The sequence below is a fragment of the Camellia sinensis genome, chromosome 13 (assembly GCF_055761805.1).
Source record: "Camellia sinensis isolate YWXY chromosome 13, ASM5576180v1, whole genome shotgun sequence".
Taxonomy (NCBI): Eukaryota; Viridiplantae; Streptophyta; class Magnoliopsida; order Ericales; family Theaceae; genus Camellia; species Camellia sinensis.
Window position 1 is genome coordinate 882,566 of NC_138973.1, and position 15,878 is coordinate 898,443.

The 15,878-nt window shown below is 32.8% G+C and overlaps 2 protein-coding genes across 2 annotated transcripts; one reads left to right on the forward strand and one right to left on the reverse strand.

Annotated features, from left to right (window-relative positions):
- Positions 1 to 615: 615 nt before the first annotated feature.
- On the forward strand, positions 616 to 2,656 carry LOC114280382 (transcription factor MYB114). The gene is made up of 3 exons (XM_028222740.2): positions 616 to 1,042; positions 1,149 to 1,278; positions 1,625 to 2,656. The coding sequence occupies exons 1-3, from the start codon at positions 892 to 894 to the stop codon at positions 1,956 to 1,958; spliced, it is 615 nt and encodes a 204-aa protein (XP_028078541.1). The 5' UTR covers positions 616 to 891; the 3' UTR covers positions 1,959 to 2,656.
- Positions 2,165 to 4,766, reverse strand: LOC114280381 (cytochrome P450 CYP72A616). Its single transcript, XM_028222739.2, has 5 exons — positions 4,306 to 4,766; positions 3,872 to 4,083; positions 3,504 to 3,751; positions 2,992 to 3,358; positions 2,165 to 2,813 (listed from the first exon to the last, which is right to left on the reverse strand). The coding sequence occupies exons 1-5, from the start codon at positions 4,592 to 4,594 to the stop codon at positions 2,382 to 2,384; spliced, it is 1,548 nt and encodes a 515-aa protein (XP_028078540.2). The 5' UTR covers positions 4,595 to 4,766; the 3' UTR covers positions 2,165 to 2,381.
- Positions 4,767 to 15,878: the final 11,112 nt, after the last annotated feature.

Genomic DNA, 15,878 nt, shown 5'->3' on the forward strand with positions numbered 1-15,878 from the left:
TAAACCAAAATGTAATGGAAGGCATTGGACAATAATTAGTGCGGGGAAGAAAACATAAACAGAATAATGACAGGGCCAGAATTGGTTGACAAGAAAAAAACAAAGAAATCACAATCCATGGAGTGAAAGAGTGGATGGGATGGAGTACTCTCACAAGAATGCAATTATTTAAGCTTTATCAGTCTTCTTTTGGGGGTGTACCTTTTATTATTCGTTCTTCGTGATATGATTAATAGATAAAATAAACAACATTAAATTATTCGGTGAAATGGGTACAACTGAATTGGTAATTGAATGTAATTCCTGATTTGTCCATATATATACGTACCCCTCCCCCATTCTCAATCCTAATTTCTAACTGTTGTGTCACCATATAGTGCTTGTGCAACTGCAATAATAAGGAGAATATTTATGATCGTGCGACTTATATGATCCAATCACAATCACAATCACAATCACATGCACACTCAACTCAACTCACATATGCTAACTGAGATCATATGACAGATTAATATGTATATACGTATTATCGATGGGCATGTGTAAAATAATTATTAAAAAAAAAACAAAAAACAACCACCAAAGAATAAAAACCAGATATAACAGCACCCTCTCATATATGATGGGTTTCATAGTGTGTGAGCTAACACCCGTATGATTTTTTTTTTCTTTTTTAACGGATTCTAGGACTCCCTCATTTATAAATAAATGGATGACTGGGTATACAACTCTTCCAAGAAGGGTAGATAGAGTCTACTGATTGGGTATACTCCCCCATCTCTTCACCCCTCTATACCACACATACAGTTTCACAACCCCCCCCCCCACCCCCAGTGCTTGTTATAGAGTCCACTGAGTCTTGCACAGAGAAAGCAGGCAAAGAAGAGCAAAATGTCGACAATGGCGGCTCCTAAGAACAACAGCCAATGCACCAAGAAGCGCCCTAACAGAGGATCTTGGACCGCTGAGGAAGACCAAAAACTGTCCCAAGCCATCGAAACATATGGCTCAAAACGCTGGGAATCAATTGCTGTCAAAGCAGGTCCTCATTCACTCACTCACTCCTCATCCATCCCATGCATATGTATCCTCTAACCCATCGCAAGTTACAACAACCAAGGTCTCTTAGCTTTGATGTTTTCTTTCAGGTTTGAGTCACGGCGGGAAGAGTTGCAGATTGAGATGGTTGAATTATCTAAGACCCAACATCAAGAAGGGCAACATATCAGACCAAGAAAAGGACTTGATACTCAGGCTTCATAAACTTCTAGGGAACAGGTATATATATGTTTATGATTTGGATGATTATTTCGTTACATTTGCCTTGTGTCAATAATTTTCTTAACTATCTAACCCAAAATTACTTAGTATTAGGCAGAGAGACCTCTAGATTGTGCTTTTGAACATTCCGTCTGGTTACATGAGGATGTGATAGGAAAGACAGAGATGAGAAAAATAGACCCGGGATGAACATCTGACCCAAAAAACTATCCAATACCTAACTCTAATACCAAGTTAGAATTTTAAAGACATTCAACCTGAATGAAAAGGCATCTAAGACATATATATGAACCAAGTGTGAGTGGTTGCCTACAAAAATTCATTTGTCTTATGTTTATTGTAGGTGGTCTTTGATTGCTGGAAGACTACCTGGTCGGACTGACAATGAAATCAAGAACTATTGGAATTCCCGTTTGAGCAAGAAATTAAGGTTCCAATCGAAGCGAAAGATAAGCAAAACAACACAAGCATATAAAAAACTGCAAAAAACTAAAGAAATAAAGACAGAGAAGGCAGCAGGAATCGTTAAGGATGAGGGAACATCTAAAATAGATGAGAACTCAAAAATTAACTTAATTGAGAATGGAGACGCATTATTTGATTGTTTTGAGGAAGGACCTCCGAGCTTGGAGTGGATGAGAGAATTCCTAGAAGTGGATGAGGGTTGTTATGTATGAATTTTTATGAAATTAATGAGCTTTTTTACTCTTTTTTGTGCTCACCTTTTATGTGTCTCTATCATCTCAAGAATGCCTCAAATTATCAAAGTAATATGTTTATTTATTGTAACTTTCCCTAGTGCTTTAGTTTCTGCATTCTGTAATGGGCTAGACTGGTTAATTTATCAACAGTAAACACAACCTTCAGAGCTAGATGGAAAATATGAACAAAACCATATATAGATTCAAACTCTTGAAATCGAAAGCTTACATTAATAAAAATAGCATAACACAACAATATAAAACTGTTCCCTTTCACCTCCCGCAACTTATTTTCACTAATCCAACAACAAAAAAATGTTGATGGGTTCAGTCGAATTTATTATTTCTCGCATATAAATGACTTAGACTTGGACTCAGACTTATTTATTGGAGTTGGACTTAGATTTGGTGGAGTATAATTGTAGCTCCATGTTGTGGTTGAAGAGTTATAGCGGTGTAGGGGGCGTGAGTATAAGAAGGGGAGAGCTCAAATGAAAAATTCTGCAAAAGCATTGCCAGAGCCAATTTTGCTTCAATCATAGCAAAGGCTTGGCCTAGGCAGAATCTAGGTCCCCACCCAAATGGATAGAATGCAGTATTTTCACCCTCCTTTGTTGCATTTGAGACTCCTTTTGAAAATCTTTCCGGTTTGAATTCTTCCACATCTTCTCCCCAATATTTAGGATCATAATGCAGCATCATTGTAGCCAAGTATAACTCTACCCCTTCAGGAATCCACATCCCCCCAATATTGCTTCTCTTCCTAGTATATCGAAATAGACCCGTCACTGGTGGATATAGCCTTAGGACTTCATGTAGAACCATTGACACCTGCCAAACAAACGAAAAACATGTTTTTTTATTTCAAAAAGGGATTACATATATATATAAATGCATACGACATTTCAAATTTGCCATTAGTCCCTCCCTCCCTCCCTCCCTCCCTGCTCAATCATTTCATTTTCAGAAGAGTGAAAAATGAGAAAAACAAAAACAAAACACCACTTACAATCTTGAGGTGTTTTATAGTTTCAAGGTCAGGTGTTGTTTTGCCACACAACCTTAGGACCTCCTCTCTTGCCTTCGATTGCCATTCAGGGTGCATGCACAAGAGGATGATTGTCCACGTCAGCCAGTTAGCAGTGGTCTCCTGGCCTGCAAAGTAGAACAGCTTGCATTCCTCAATCACATCCTCTGTACTCATCTCGTTATCAACTCCCTGTTTGCACTGCAGCAACAATCCCAGCAAGTCATCATTCTCCTCCGACTCTCCAATTCGCATTGCCTCTTCTCTCCTCTCGATCATATCCCGCAACATTCCTTTGATCTTGTTGTCAATCTCGTATCTCCTCTTGTTCTTTTTAGTAGGTACAAATCTGTTTTTGTTTAAAATTTATTCATTCATTCATTTGAGAATTAAGAAAAGTAGTTCCTTCATTTTACATGTGTTGATGATGATGATCGATATTCAAAATTCATGTGTGTGAAATGGAATGGAATGGAATGGAATTGAATTGGTACCTCAAACCAGGGAAGTAAATTGCTTGGGATGCCTCGATCACAAGCACAATTTGCTCTTTTTGAAGTTCAAATATCTGCTTTCCTTCTTCCCAGCTGCTTCCAAAGGCTGTTCGAGCAATCACATCCACAGAAAATTTTTGTAATTCGGTTGCAATGTCGAGCTCAGAGGATCCTTGAGGAGTAAGCAGCAGCTTCTTTAATCCATCAATTAGTTTGCAGCAACTTGTTGAAAATGGTGCCACCATCCCCTATTTTCATAATAAAATATCCATTTTATAATACTACCTAGGCTACATGGAATCCATAATCCATTTTGATAGAAAAAGAATAAACAAAGGAATGAGAGGGAGTGAGCGAGTGAGTGACACCTGTAGTTTGAGGTGGTGGAAAGCAGGGGAAATCAATCTTCTGCGTTTGGCCCATTTGTCTCCTTCCAAGGTGTTGACTCCCAGTGTGAGAAGATCCAAAAGAGGGTTGAGCGGTGGCTTTTCAAAATCTCCGTTTAATATCAACCTCACTATTTCTGCCTCTGCTATTATCAGCCTTGGTCTTCTTTCTGTCCAAGTCATTGAAATTTTTCCTGTTTCACACACACACGCACACACACATATCTTACATAATTAGCAACCATAAAAATTAAAATTGGACCACAAAATCAATTCAAAATGTGCCACACATATGTACAACTTTTCACATAGACGTGTTTTGTTATCTTCAGTACTTGTGTGTGGTAGATACTAGATAGGTTTATGTGCAATTTTTTTTATACCAAAAAAAAAAAAAAAAAAAAACTTTTTCTTACCATATTTTTGCACCATGTGATAAAAGAAAGGGAAGACACGTGGGGCAATCTGGTGGTTCAAAGGCATCGGCTTGGACCATGCTTCCTGGGTCAACCTCTTAATCTCTTTGATGTCACCATAAAGAAGTTTGTAGGAGGTTCCTCTGATTCCTTGCTGCTTTAAGAGCTTTTCAAGGGTTTTGGGTCTCCACCAAATGGAATAAACAACTCTCAAAACACAGTAGAAGACCATAATCAGTGGAACAGAAGAGAAAACCAGGGCTTTGAAAATGAAGCCTTCCGATTCCATAACTGTCTCTCTTCTCTTCTCTTCTCTTCTAGTTGTTTTGTAGGTACAGAAAGATAGAGTGGATGTTTGATAGTATAATCCTGTTCGATGTTGAAGGAAGGAACTGTAATTATTATATATGGCTTTGGAGAATTCTGGCTCTATTTATAGAAGATGCGCAGCCGCTTCTACCGAAAAAGATAATAATATATATATATATATATATTTTCAAATTAAGATTGTAAAATATTAATAAAATTATATTACAATTAAAGGTCGTCGCCTTCATGTAAGTAAAAAATCACTGGACCAACTTATGTTGAGGTTTGAAATTTGAAAATCTAAGAAAATAAAAAGAATATATATATATATATATATATATAATAGTTAAAAATCATTTCATATTGAAAAATTAGGATAATGCTAGAGACTCTAAAAGTCTTATAAAAAATTCTACCAACTCTCTCACACGTGGATCTCTTACACCCATGCGAGACATTTGATAGAAATTTGAATAAAACTCCAAAGATCTCTAGTGTTTTTGAAAAAATTACATTTTGCTTGGTTAGAGTTTTCCAAAAATATTTTTCAGAAAATTTACTTTCTTATTTTTCGTGTTTTTTTGCTTTTACTGATTTTTTTAAATATTTAAAGCAATTTTTTTTAATTTTTAGACATACCTAACATAAATATACTTAAAAAGTAAAAAAAATGTGAAAAAAACCTTTTAAAAATTCATTAAATACCAAAAATATAAAAAAAATACGAGAATTCAGAATATTTTTTGTATTTTTATTTATTTATTAATTTTTTTAAATATTTCTTTACAATTTTTTTAATTTTTAGATATATCTAAGTAATGTGCATCTAAAAAAAAATAAATAAATAAAACATTCACTAACAACAAAAAATTACGAAAACCTAAAAACTCAATTTTCAAAAAACTTAGCGATGTTTTGAAAAGTTAGTAAAAAATTAACTTTTTAACTTTTTTAACCTATTTTATATTTTTATAAATAAAAAATATGAAAAATAATATAAATCAAAATAAGTAAAAAATTAAAAATTAACTTTTTATTTTATTCCCAAAACACTCCAATCTACAAAACTCGAACCATACACGCTGAATGTTTGAATACCTAGCTCATATATACGGGTCCCACCGACTCTGGACTGGGTGTCTACCTTTTTTTTTTGGAGTGGGTGTGTACTTGAGAGGAGTAATTGACTAGTGTATATTAAGGCCTAAAGTTAGTTAAAATTTAATTTTTGATTTTTAATTTATTTTTAAGTATATTATCTCCTTATTTTTTATATTTTTTTTAAAAAAATTAAAAGTTAACTTTTAATCATTTTTTAAAAAATCCTAATAATAAAGTTGTATAAAATTATGATGGCAATATATATAATGTGACGGACTGTCTTAGGAGATAAGTTAAAAACTATTTTTTTAATTTTTTTTGATTTTTTTAAAAAAATATTTATAAAAAAATAAAAAAATGATGTGACTTAAAAAAAAATTTAAAAGCCAAAAGAGGCCAACATTTAACCAGAGATTTAGTTTTTAGTTAAAAAAATAAAAAAGTCAATAAAAATTATCACATCATTTTTTTATATTATTTAATAATTTTTTTTAATAATAATCAATAAAAAATTAAAAAAATTAATTAAAATAATTAATTCTCAAACCATGTCTTAGGGGTTGTTTGGGATGTCCTAAATAAATGTACTTTTTGAATTTTTGGACTAAAAAGTTGATGAAAAAAATATGATTTGTTGAGTTAACTTTTTGACTTTTTATGAAAAATATGTATTAAAAAATTATATAAATTAGTGTATAAAAAAAAATTAAGATTGAGAATTGTGCAGTCATAATTTTTTTTGATAAATAATAATAATTTTTTAACTTTTAAAATAATTTTTTGACTTTTTAACTTTTTGACTACATGTCAAATTTGACCTTAATTTAATGCACCAGAGTATGGTGTCTCTCGATCTTGATTGTGATGGTTTTTGTTTCTTGTGATTAATAATAATAATTGAATAGGCTCTAAAAAATAATAATAATTGAATAAAGTGGGTAATGAATAACGTGATGTATTTTCTTTCTTGTGGATCAAGTCGTAAGAACAGATTGGTCAATTTTGTCGTCTTCACTCTCACTCTCCTATCTCAAACTGAGATTTTTCGTCAAGCCTTGCTCCCCAAGAGTGTAGACTATTCTTTCTTTAGCGTCATGTTTGTTCGGAGAGATGAAGGAAATTGGATTAGTGGTGAGGTAGGCTCACAAAATTATATTTGTTTTGAAAATTATTATGGGATTAAAAGTTTTATGGGATTATGAAATCTCTACAATGATGAAATTAATTGTGTTTGATTTGAGTTTTAAAAAAAAAATTTGAAAATTGAGTTTTTTGGTTTTCACATTTTTTTGTTTTTAGTGAATATTTTTAAAATTTTAAATGTTTTTTTTTACTTTTTAGATGCATCCTACTTAGATGTATCTAAAAAGTAAAAAATTTGTGAAAAAATATTTTTAAAAATTACTAAATACATAAAAATACAAAAAAATGTACTGAGTTATCTTTTTTTTTTATATATATATTTTTTGTATTTAATGAATTTTTAAAAGGTTTTTTTCACAAATTTTTTACTTATTAGGTATATTTATGTTAAGTATGTCTAAAAATTAAAAAAAAATACTTAAAATATTAAAAAAATTCAGTAAAAACAAAAAAATACGGAAAACAAAAAAAAAAAAATTTCTAAAAATTATTTTTGAAAAACTCTAACCAAACAAAGTAAATCACAAGCGAGGTGACATTAAAATCTAATCTCATAGAATTGAAAGTGAAAATACTATTTTGTTCTTTACTTTACAAAAATAACAAAATCAACAATAGTTTTTACGTAATTTAATGGATTTATTTCCAATTAAGTAATATAACTATAAAATACACAAACAAACAAACGAAATAAACGTGTAGAAATAGCATCCACAGACATGTCTCAAATGACTCTAATCTAACCCTCCCTTTCTTTCTTTCTTTCTTTCTTTCTTCTTCTTATAATTATTAAATCACTATAAAAAAAGAAAGGCATAATTTTATGCATGTTCTTTTGGTAATTAATCCCACAAATTTGAACAACACGCTCTAATACATATATAAAGTGTAGATAAATTCAATTCTTTTCATTTTAATAACAAATTAACTCAACTCTTTATAGAGTTTCACTGTATTATTATATATGAATCAAATAAAAAGAGTAGTAATGAAAAAAAAAAGTTGTCACTACATGTCAGGTAGGAATGGCAACCGGCTGGGGCGGGGCCGGGGATGACTCTCCTCGTCCTCGATCCCCGAAGATTAAAAAGTCCCCGTCCCCGACCCCGATCCTCGACGAGGAAGGCATCATCTCCCCCACTCCCGCCCCCTAACGGGGATCGAGTTTCCCCGACCCCGAAAAATCCTCGACAGACCTATTCACAACACCCACACATAGAGACCTGTTCACAACACACACACACAAATCTGTTTAACCAAAATAATAATAATAATAATCTGTATATGGAATCAACAACAACAACATCATTTTCATCAATAACATCATCAACGACAACATCATAAAACAAAATTTTTTTAAAAATTAAAAGAAAAAAATAGAGACAGACAGACGGTGGCGAAGGGAGGAGGAGGCAAGAGGGAGGATCTGAGTGGCGGAGGGAGGATTTGCTCAGATCTGAGTGGTGGAGGGAGGATCTGTTCAGATCTGCCATGATGGAGGGAGGAGGAGGCGAGAAGCGACGGTTTGGCGATGGCCTAGAGGAGGAGGAAGCGACGGAGGAGGGGGAGATGGAGGCGGTGAGAGGCGACGGAAGAGGAGGAGGAGGCGATGAGCAGGAGAGACGACGGCATCGCCGACTGCATGCGTAGAGAAGAAAGAGAGTGAGAGACTGCCATCGCCGATTGCATGCGTAGAGAAGAGAGAGAGAGAGAGAGAGAGAGAGAGAGAGAGAGAGAGTCAGTGAGTGAGAGAGAACCAAATTAGAGCCTCTTGGGTTCAATACTCCTCAAATATGAATAACAAAGGGGGGCTTATATATATGAATAAATTGAGGGGTATTATGGTAATTTCATTTCAGGAAAAAACGAGGCCGGGGCTGTGAAAGTTATCCCCGTCCCCTGCCCGAAACTAATCAGGGATTCAATTTCAAATACCATCCCCATCCCGTCGGGGGTATTTTTCAAGGAAAAACCACTCTTATCGGGGATCGAGGGTCGGGTCCCGTCAGGCCGGGTTTAAATTGCCATCCCTAATGTCAGGAATGGATGAGATGAAAAAATAGTAGTGATCATAGGACATGGAATAATCACTCACTCCATAGCTACATATGAAGGCATTAGACGGCATACCCCTACTAGAAGTCGCCTTGGGCCTACTATTAGGTTAGAACCAAACACAACTCAATAGTAGTTTTTATATTGGGCCCAATCTCGACTCCCCACCTAGTTCTTTTTTTGATCTGAGACTCCCCACCTAGTTCACATCAACCATTTTAAGATAAGACCCAAGAAGAAATTGGGTATATATAGGCAGGCCCATACAGAATACTCAAGGGTTTTTTACTGGCCGGTCCTACTTTTTATAGTTATTCCCTTCTTAGTCTTGAATATTGATGTTGTGCACCAATAGATCCTGGAGACTTTTTTTTGTACATGTTTTATCCCTATTTTGTTTTCCCCTGTTTTGGCGCGTTTCTATTTGATTTTTGCCATCAAAATACTGTGATGTGAGTTTGGGTTTGAGTTTGGGTTTATGATTTGGATTTCTGTGGAACTTTGCGATTTGTTAATGCATTATTGTGGAGCTTCGTGATTTGTGATTTCGCGCTTGGTGTATATTTAGATTTTGCAATTTGCGATCTCATGGAAGGAGCTCGATTTGTGATTGCTTTTTATAAATCTGTGAATCTTCATATTTTGTGATTTCGCGTTTGGTGTATAGTTAGATTTTGTGATTTGCGATTTTGTGGAGGGAGCTCGACTGGTATGTTTGATTTTGATTTTAATTTCGATGTTTAGGTGTTTTTTAGTTTGAGTTTGAGTTTGTGATTTTGATTTTGTTTGTGATATTGTTGTTATTCTGTTGTTTTTGCGATTGAATTTGTATTTTGATCATGATATTGAAAGTTTTGAGATACGTATATGTAAAGAATGTTAGATTTTTTTTGGTTACAAAATTGTTTTGGTTGAACACAGGTGTTGGTTTGTGATTTTCTACAGTGATAATTTTATCACTGAGTAGTTTGGGGGTGTTGTTGGATTAATTTTTCAACACTGATAAATTTATCAGTGAGTATAGGAATAGGAGACGAAAAAGTTGCATAATATAATGGTAAGATTCAAATCGAGTTACCATTCCCAATAAGTGTAAGTCTTATTCATTGTTCATGCTCTTGGTCTTAGGTAGTGTTAATTGTTAAATTTATCACTGTTGGTTTTTGGATGTGTTTGAATTGGTTGATAATTTTATCACTGTATTAGATTTTGTTTTAGGTTGTTTGAGTTGTTTGCTGAAATATAATTATTGTTTGTTGCAGGATTTATAGTGATGGAATATTCTTTGTTTCTTATGTGCAAGTTTAGAGGCGTGACATTGGTTATCAAGTATAATGATGGATTTAATTTCAAGGATTTAGTATATAAATTGTGTACAAAGTGGAGTGAGTTAGTTGGTAGTTCTTTCAATATATCGTATTCAATGCCTGGACATTCTTGTTATGGTATAGAAAGTGAAGAGGATTTGGAGGTTATGGTCGGACTCGCACTTTCTTGTGATATTCATTGTATTGATGTTTTTGTTAAGTGTTGTTCTTTGGATAAAGGTTATATGATTTGTGATAATGAAGCTGGTAGTAGTAGTAGTGTTGTTTGTGAAACTGATTTTTTGCCTTCATTTTATTCAAATCAACAGAAACCTTTGCTCTCCGATAGATGGGTTAATTGTATAAAAGGAGTGGGTTAAAGGTTTGTTCAAGGAGTTGTTGAATTTCGAGATGCGTTATCAAAGTATTCTATTCATTCCGGTTTTGATTTTGATTTTGTTAAGAATGATAAGGATTGTGTCACTATTCATTGTAAGAGAAGGGCTGATTTGGAATGTTTATGGAGCGTGCATGCTAGAGTGGAAAATTCAAGTAAAGCTTTTGTTATTAAACAATTTGATGATGTTCATACGTGTGGATCTTCTTTTCGTACAATTAAACATACTAGGATGACTTCGAGTATGATTGGTGGGCTAATTTCAAGTGAGGTTCTTAATAAGGCTTTGACATCGGTTAGTGAGGTGGTTTGTGATTTCAAGGACCATTATGGAACATAAGTTTCTTATCGGCGAGCTTGGATGGGTGTTGAAAAAACAAGGGATATTGTTTTTGGTGACTATTCATCTTCATTTGACGATCTTCATTAGTATGTTGATGCCGCTAATGATTGTAATCCGGGGAGTGTTTTTGATATGGAATTTGATATTGATAGTAAAGGAAGACATTTCAAATGCTTGTTTTTCGCTTTTGAGGCATGTATTCATGGTTTCAAGTATTGTCAGCCTGTGTTGATACTTGATGAAACTTTCTTGAAAGGAAGATACAAAAGTTGTTTATTGGCTGCTACAACAAAAGACGGTAAACAAGGTATATTCTATGTCTATTTGTTATTATTATTAAAACAGTGATAATTTTATCATTTTTGTTACTGGTGAGTGTTGATTATTGAGTATGGTCAATCAATTAGTGATAAATTTATGCTGTATACTTTTGTATGTTGTATACTTTTGTTAAATTTTTATATTTATACAGTAATAAATTTATTATGCATTGATTCTATATGTTGTATGTTGTTATTGAATTGTTGTAGTAATACAGTGTTAAAGTTATCTATGGTTGGTGCTATATGTTATATACTTTGCGTTTTTCTTTTGTTTTGTAATCTTTTTTATTTGTTACAAATAATGTGTATATATTTGTTTGTAGGTTTATATCCGTTATGTTTTGCCATTGTTGATAGTGAACGTTATGACAATTGGCATTGGTTCTTGTCAAAGTTATTTGTTATTTTGACTCCGAGAAATGATATTGCATTTGTTACTGATCGGCATGGAGGTTTGCTGAAATCTTTAGCTGAGGTCTTTTCGTTTTCTTCTCATTCTTTTTGTCTAATGCATTTGAAGACAAACTTGAAGACTTATTTGTCAGTGAAGAGTCGCGAATCTAAAAAGTATTTGCTCACTCTTTTTGGTAGATGTGCGTATGCTCCTACTATTGAGTTGTTTAATGAGCTATTTGAAGAATTTAAGGGTCGTTGTGGTCGTAGTGTTTAGAAGTTTCTGGAGGATTTGTCTAATGAATGTTGGTGTAACGCTTATTTTCAAGGCAAGAGGTATGGTGAAATGTGCACAAATGCTGCGAAATCTTTTAATTCATGAATTAGGGATAAGCCCCATTTGTTTTCAACTAATCTTGTTGATGCTATACGGGTGAAACTAATGGAGCAATTTTCAAAAAGGAGAGAAGTTGGAAATAAGTGGAATCGTATTGTTTGTCCTTTTGCAGAGAAAAAGTTGGAAGAAACTTTTAATGATACAAAGGCATGGATAGTTAAGAAATGTAGTGATGATATTCATGAAATCCAATTGGATCATTCAGTTATGGTGGATATTGGGAAATGGTCTTGTTCTTGTCGATTGTTGGAAATTGATTTTTTTCCTTGCAAACATGGTTTTTGTGCTACAAAGAGGAGTAAGAAGGATCTGAATTGTTTTCTTGATGATTACTACTATGTTCGTAGTTATTGTGATTCTTATTCGCGTTCTATCTATCCAGTTTCTAGTATGTGGAAGCTAAATGTAGTTCTTGACGATGACGTTGTTTTACCTCCTCTTTGTAAGAGACTAACTGGACATCCAAGAACAGAGAAAATACCTTCGAAGGGCAAGATCAAGAGAATTAGGTGCAATAACTTATAATCGGAAAACATGTAAAGAAGCTTTGCTTTAGTTGTATTGATTGTAATTGAATTACTTTTGTTGAGAGTTGAGAGGTGTTACTTGCATTGAATGTTTGAGTATTTTTTGAAAGATACATCATTTCAGTAGTTGCATTGGATGATTGAGGAATTTTTTGAACGGAAATTATATTTTTTGTTGATATTTTTACAAGATTAAGTTTCACAGATTTATATTCTTTGATTTTGGTTAAATGTAGTTGCTGTTTTTGGTGTTTTATACAGTGGTAAATTTATCCCTGGTTGGTTCAAATGAGTTGGTGGATTATGTATTTTTAAGAGTGATAAATTTACCATTGTCTGAAGGAAACAATCAAGCATTAATAAGGTTGCTGAATTTTGTTATTTTTAAGAATGATAAATTTATAACTGACTGTATGGAAAAAGTTGTTGGTTTATTACATTTATGTCAGTGGTTGATAAATTTATCACTGGCATATCCAACCAAATGTTTTTTTTTTTTTTACAGTGATAAATTTATCAATGGCTTAAACTCAAGAAAAATCAATTGTAGGTAGTTTGGGACTAAGTTTCCTAATCTGTGCTACATTACTGCCACTATGCAATTAACTATCAATGGGATCTTTGAAGCAAAATATTTCGAGTTTGCAATTCATTTTCAGATTAAATTGTTCAAAATTCCAGTCTAAGAAATGCTTTAGATGCAACAGTTTATCATCAGGTCTTGAATAAGATCATATTTCTTCATAAATAACTAGTTCTTGGAGTTAAATGTTAAAATGTATGTACGGTTTGTTTTTTTGGGTTTATTGTTAGAATTTTATCCCCACTCCATATACTCAGAATGACATGTTCTTACATTCATTCCCAAACTTGGAAATATCTACAAACTGCAACAGTGTTTTAATTTTCAATTTGGACAATGTAATAGCGTTTATGTTTTAATTTTCAATTTAGGTTAATTGTTTATTATTTTTTATATTATTTTGTTTACTTGAATTAGGAAAAAAGAATGAGAGAGAGAGAGAGAGAGAGTTCCTAAGTTTTGTTAGTTTGAACAGCGATAAATTTATCAGTGTAAAAAAAAAATGTCATGTTAGTAAATGAAGGGATCCAAACCTGTTATTAAGCATAAAGTAAGACTGATATCAAAGCCAGATCTGGTTAAAATATAGCTAAAAAAGACTGAATTTTCATTTAATGTATTGTCTGTAATTTTAACATTGTAACAACCAAGCATTGTAATATTTATTGAAGTAAAGTACAAACCAAAATGATCAAAATATAGATAACACTGTAACAACCAAACAAGCCAAATGTATGAAGTATTCACATTCTAACAACTAAATCGATCAATGTTTCCTTTTTGTTACACTGTAACACTGTAGCAAGCAAACAAGCAAAATGTTTTCTTTTCTTCCAGATCTGTTGATTATTGCGGAGGCAAGTCATCAATGTTTTCATCAACTATTTATTGTTGGGCAGTTTGTTGGTTAGTCAAGAAGATAGTTAATATATTGTCTCTCAATTAATTGCATTTTTCCTTAGAAAAAGTAGACATTATGTTGTTGCTGGAAACATATTGCCTCATGATATAGCAAACAATGATTCCACAATCAAGTCTGCAAAAACATTTTGAAAACAAAATATTATAATTTGGTTTCGTTGCATTTTTTTTTATAAGAGTGTTTTGTTATTGATCGACTTATGAAGTGTCTTCTTATTGTGGGCTGTTGATGACTCTCTCTGGGCGATGAGAGTTGGCTTCTCTTCCTTTATATACTTGTCAATAATCTTTCTCTACAATATATAGATTTCTATAATTGTTCTATTAGAAAGTCAGTTGAAACAATTAATGAGAAATCATGGATTTAAAGAATGATAAAATGTATCATTGTATAAATTTTTGATGTATAATTGAGCATGCACCAGGATTGATGTATTGGATTAATGGTAAGTTTGATAGTGAAAACATTTTTACCACTTCATTTGCGGCATTGAAGTATGGATCTTTACGCATTGCACCCCTTGGTCTCATGGAATTGCAGAATTTTCATGAACCTTCTTCAATGTCAAGGACAAGTATTGTTCAATGAAAATTTTGGTGGATTGAGAAGAGAAGATATATTCCTTTCATGGTTTCAGGCATCAACTTGTTCAGCATTCTCTTTCTTGCTTCCTTATCTTTTGTTGTCAACAAGTGTTAACTAATATAAATAAAAAAATAATGTTAATTTAAACTTTTTCAAATTAAATAGGTGGCAAATATGTAATTTATAGTGATAAATTGAAGTACTTGTATTATAATATCAATTATAATACTTTGTTTTTAACTTAATTAAGCAAACAAAGTAAAAACAAAGTATTATAAAATCACAACAATGAACTCAACCACACAACATAAACAGAAAGGCTTAAATAATTTGCTACCACAAAATTAAGTAAATTTATCACTGTGATCAAAATTTTATCACTCCATATCAAAATTTATCACTGCATTGCAAAACTCATTACTCAGTTAAGCAAACAGAGGTTATATTTCCTAGGATATATGAGACGCCGGGAAGATCACAAAGAATTTTTTTCATTAAACAATACATAAATATCTGGAAAAAAAATGACAAATACTATGTATTACTTACATGGCAACTTGAAATGAATATGAATGATATTGTTCCTTGTTTTTGTACAAGCAAGTGTTCTGCATATGTGTCTATTACCTGTGTTGAAAACAAAAAACAAAATAAGGAATTAATATAAATCAAAAACTAAAATGTTATTTGTCACACCCTAAACTTGCCCCTAAAAGTTTGGGCATGACGTATTCGGAAACGGACACTAAACCTGATATACATATCATATAGGGCCTAAACGGAAGCATTGTATATATAAAATATCATATAATAACATACAAAACATCCATTGAGCTATCACTACTATGTCAGGATCACGAACAAAACATAAGGCAAATAAACGTATAGTGACATGCATCAGAGAATTTAGCTATGTACATATATATACAGACCCAGCCCTCAAGATTGGGCGTATAACAAAACATTGAAAGGTAAAGGGATTATACAAAACCAAAAGCTTAGCAAAACCCCATAAAATGAGCTGCCTTCAAAAGTGCCTGGACTCTCTGAGGTTGACAAAAGAGGAATGGATGCCATGGGTTAAGACTGACTTCTAAGTGGAGTGCCTACAGAAACAAGCATAACATAAAGTGAGCCAAGCTCAATGAACAGTTGTACATCAATAATTTAACAATTAACTCGTATTAC

Coding starts and splice junctions, on each gene's coding strand:
- LOC114280382 (XM_028222740.2), top strand. CDS start 892: ATGTCGACAATGGCGGCTCCTAAGAACAACAGCCAATGCACCAAGAAG. Junction 1,043..1,148: donor ATCAATTGCTGTCAAAGCAG/GTCCTCATTCAC, acceptor GTTTTCTTTCAG/GTTTGAGTCACGGCGGGAAG. Junction 1,279..1,624: donor CATAAACTTCTAGGGAACAG/GTATATATATGT, acceptor TGTTTATTGTAG/GTGGTCTTTGATTGCTGGAA.
- LOC114280381 (XM_028222739.2), bottom strand. CDS start 4,594: ATGGAATCGGAAGGCTTCATTTTCAAAGCCCTGGTTTTCTCTTCTGTT. Junction 3,359..3,503: donor ATTTACTTCCCTGGTTTGAG/GTACCAATTCAA, acceptor AAACAAAAACAG/ATTTGTACCTACTAAAAAGA. Junction 2,814..2,991: donor CTATAAAACACCTCAAGATT/GTAAGTGGTGTT, acceptor TTTGTTTGGCAG/GTGTCAATGGTTCTACATGA.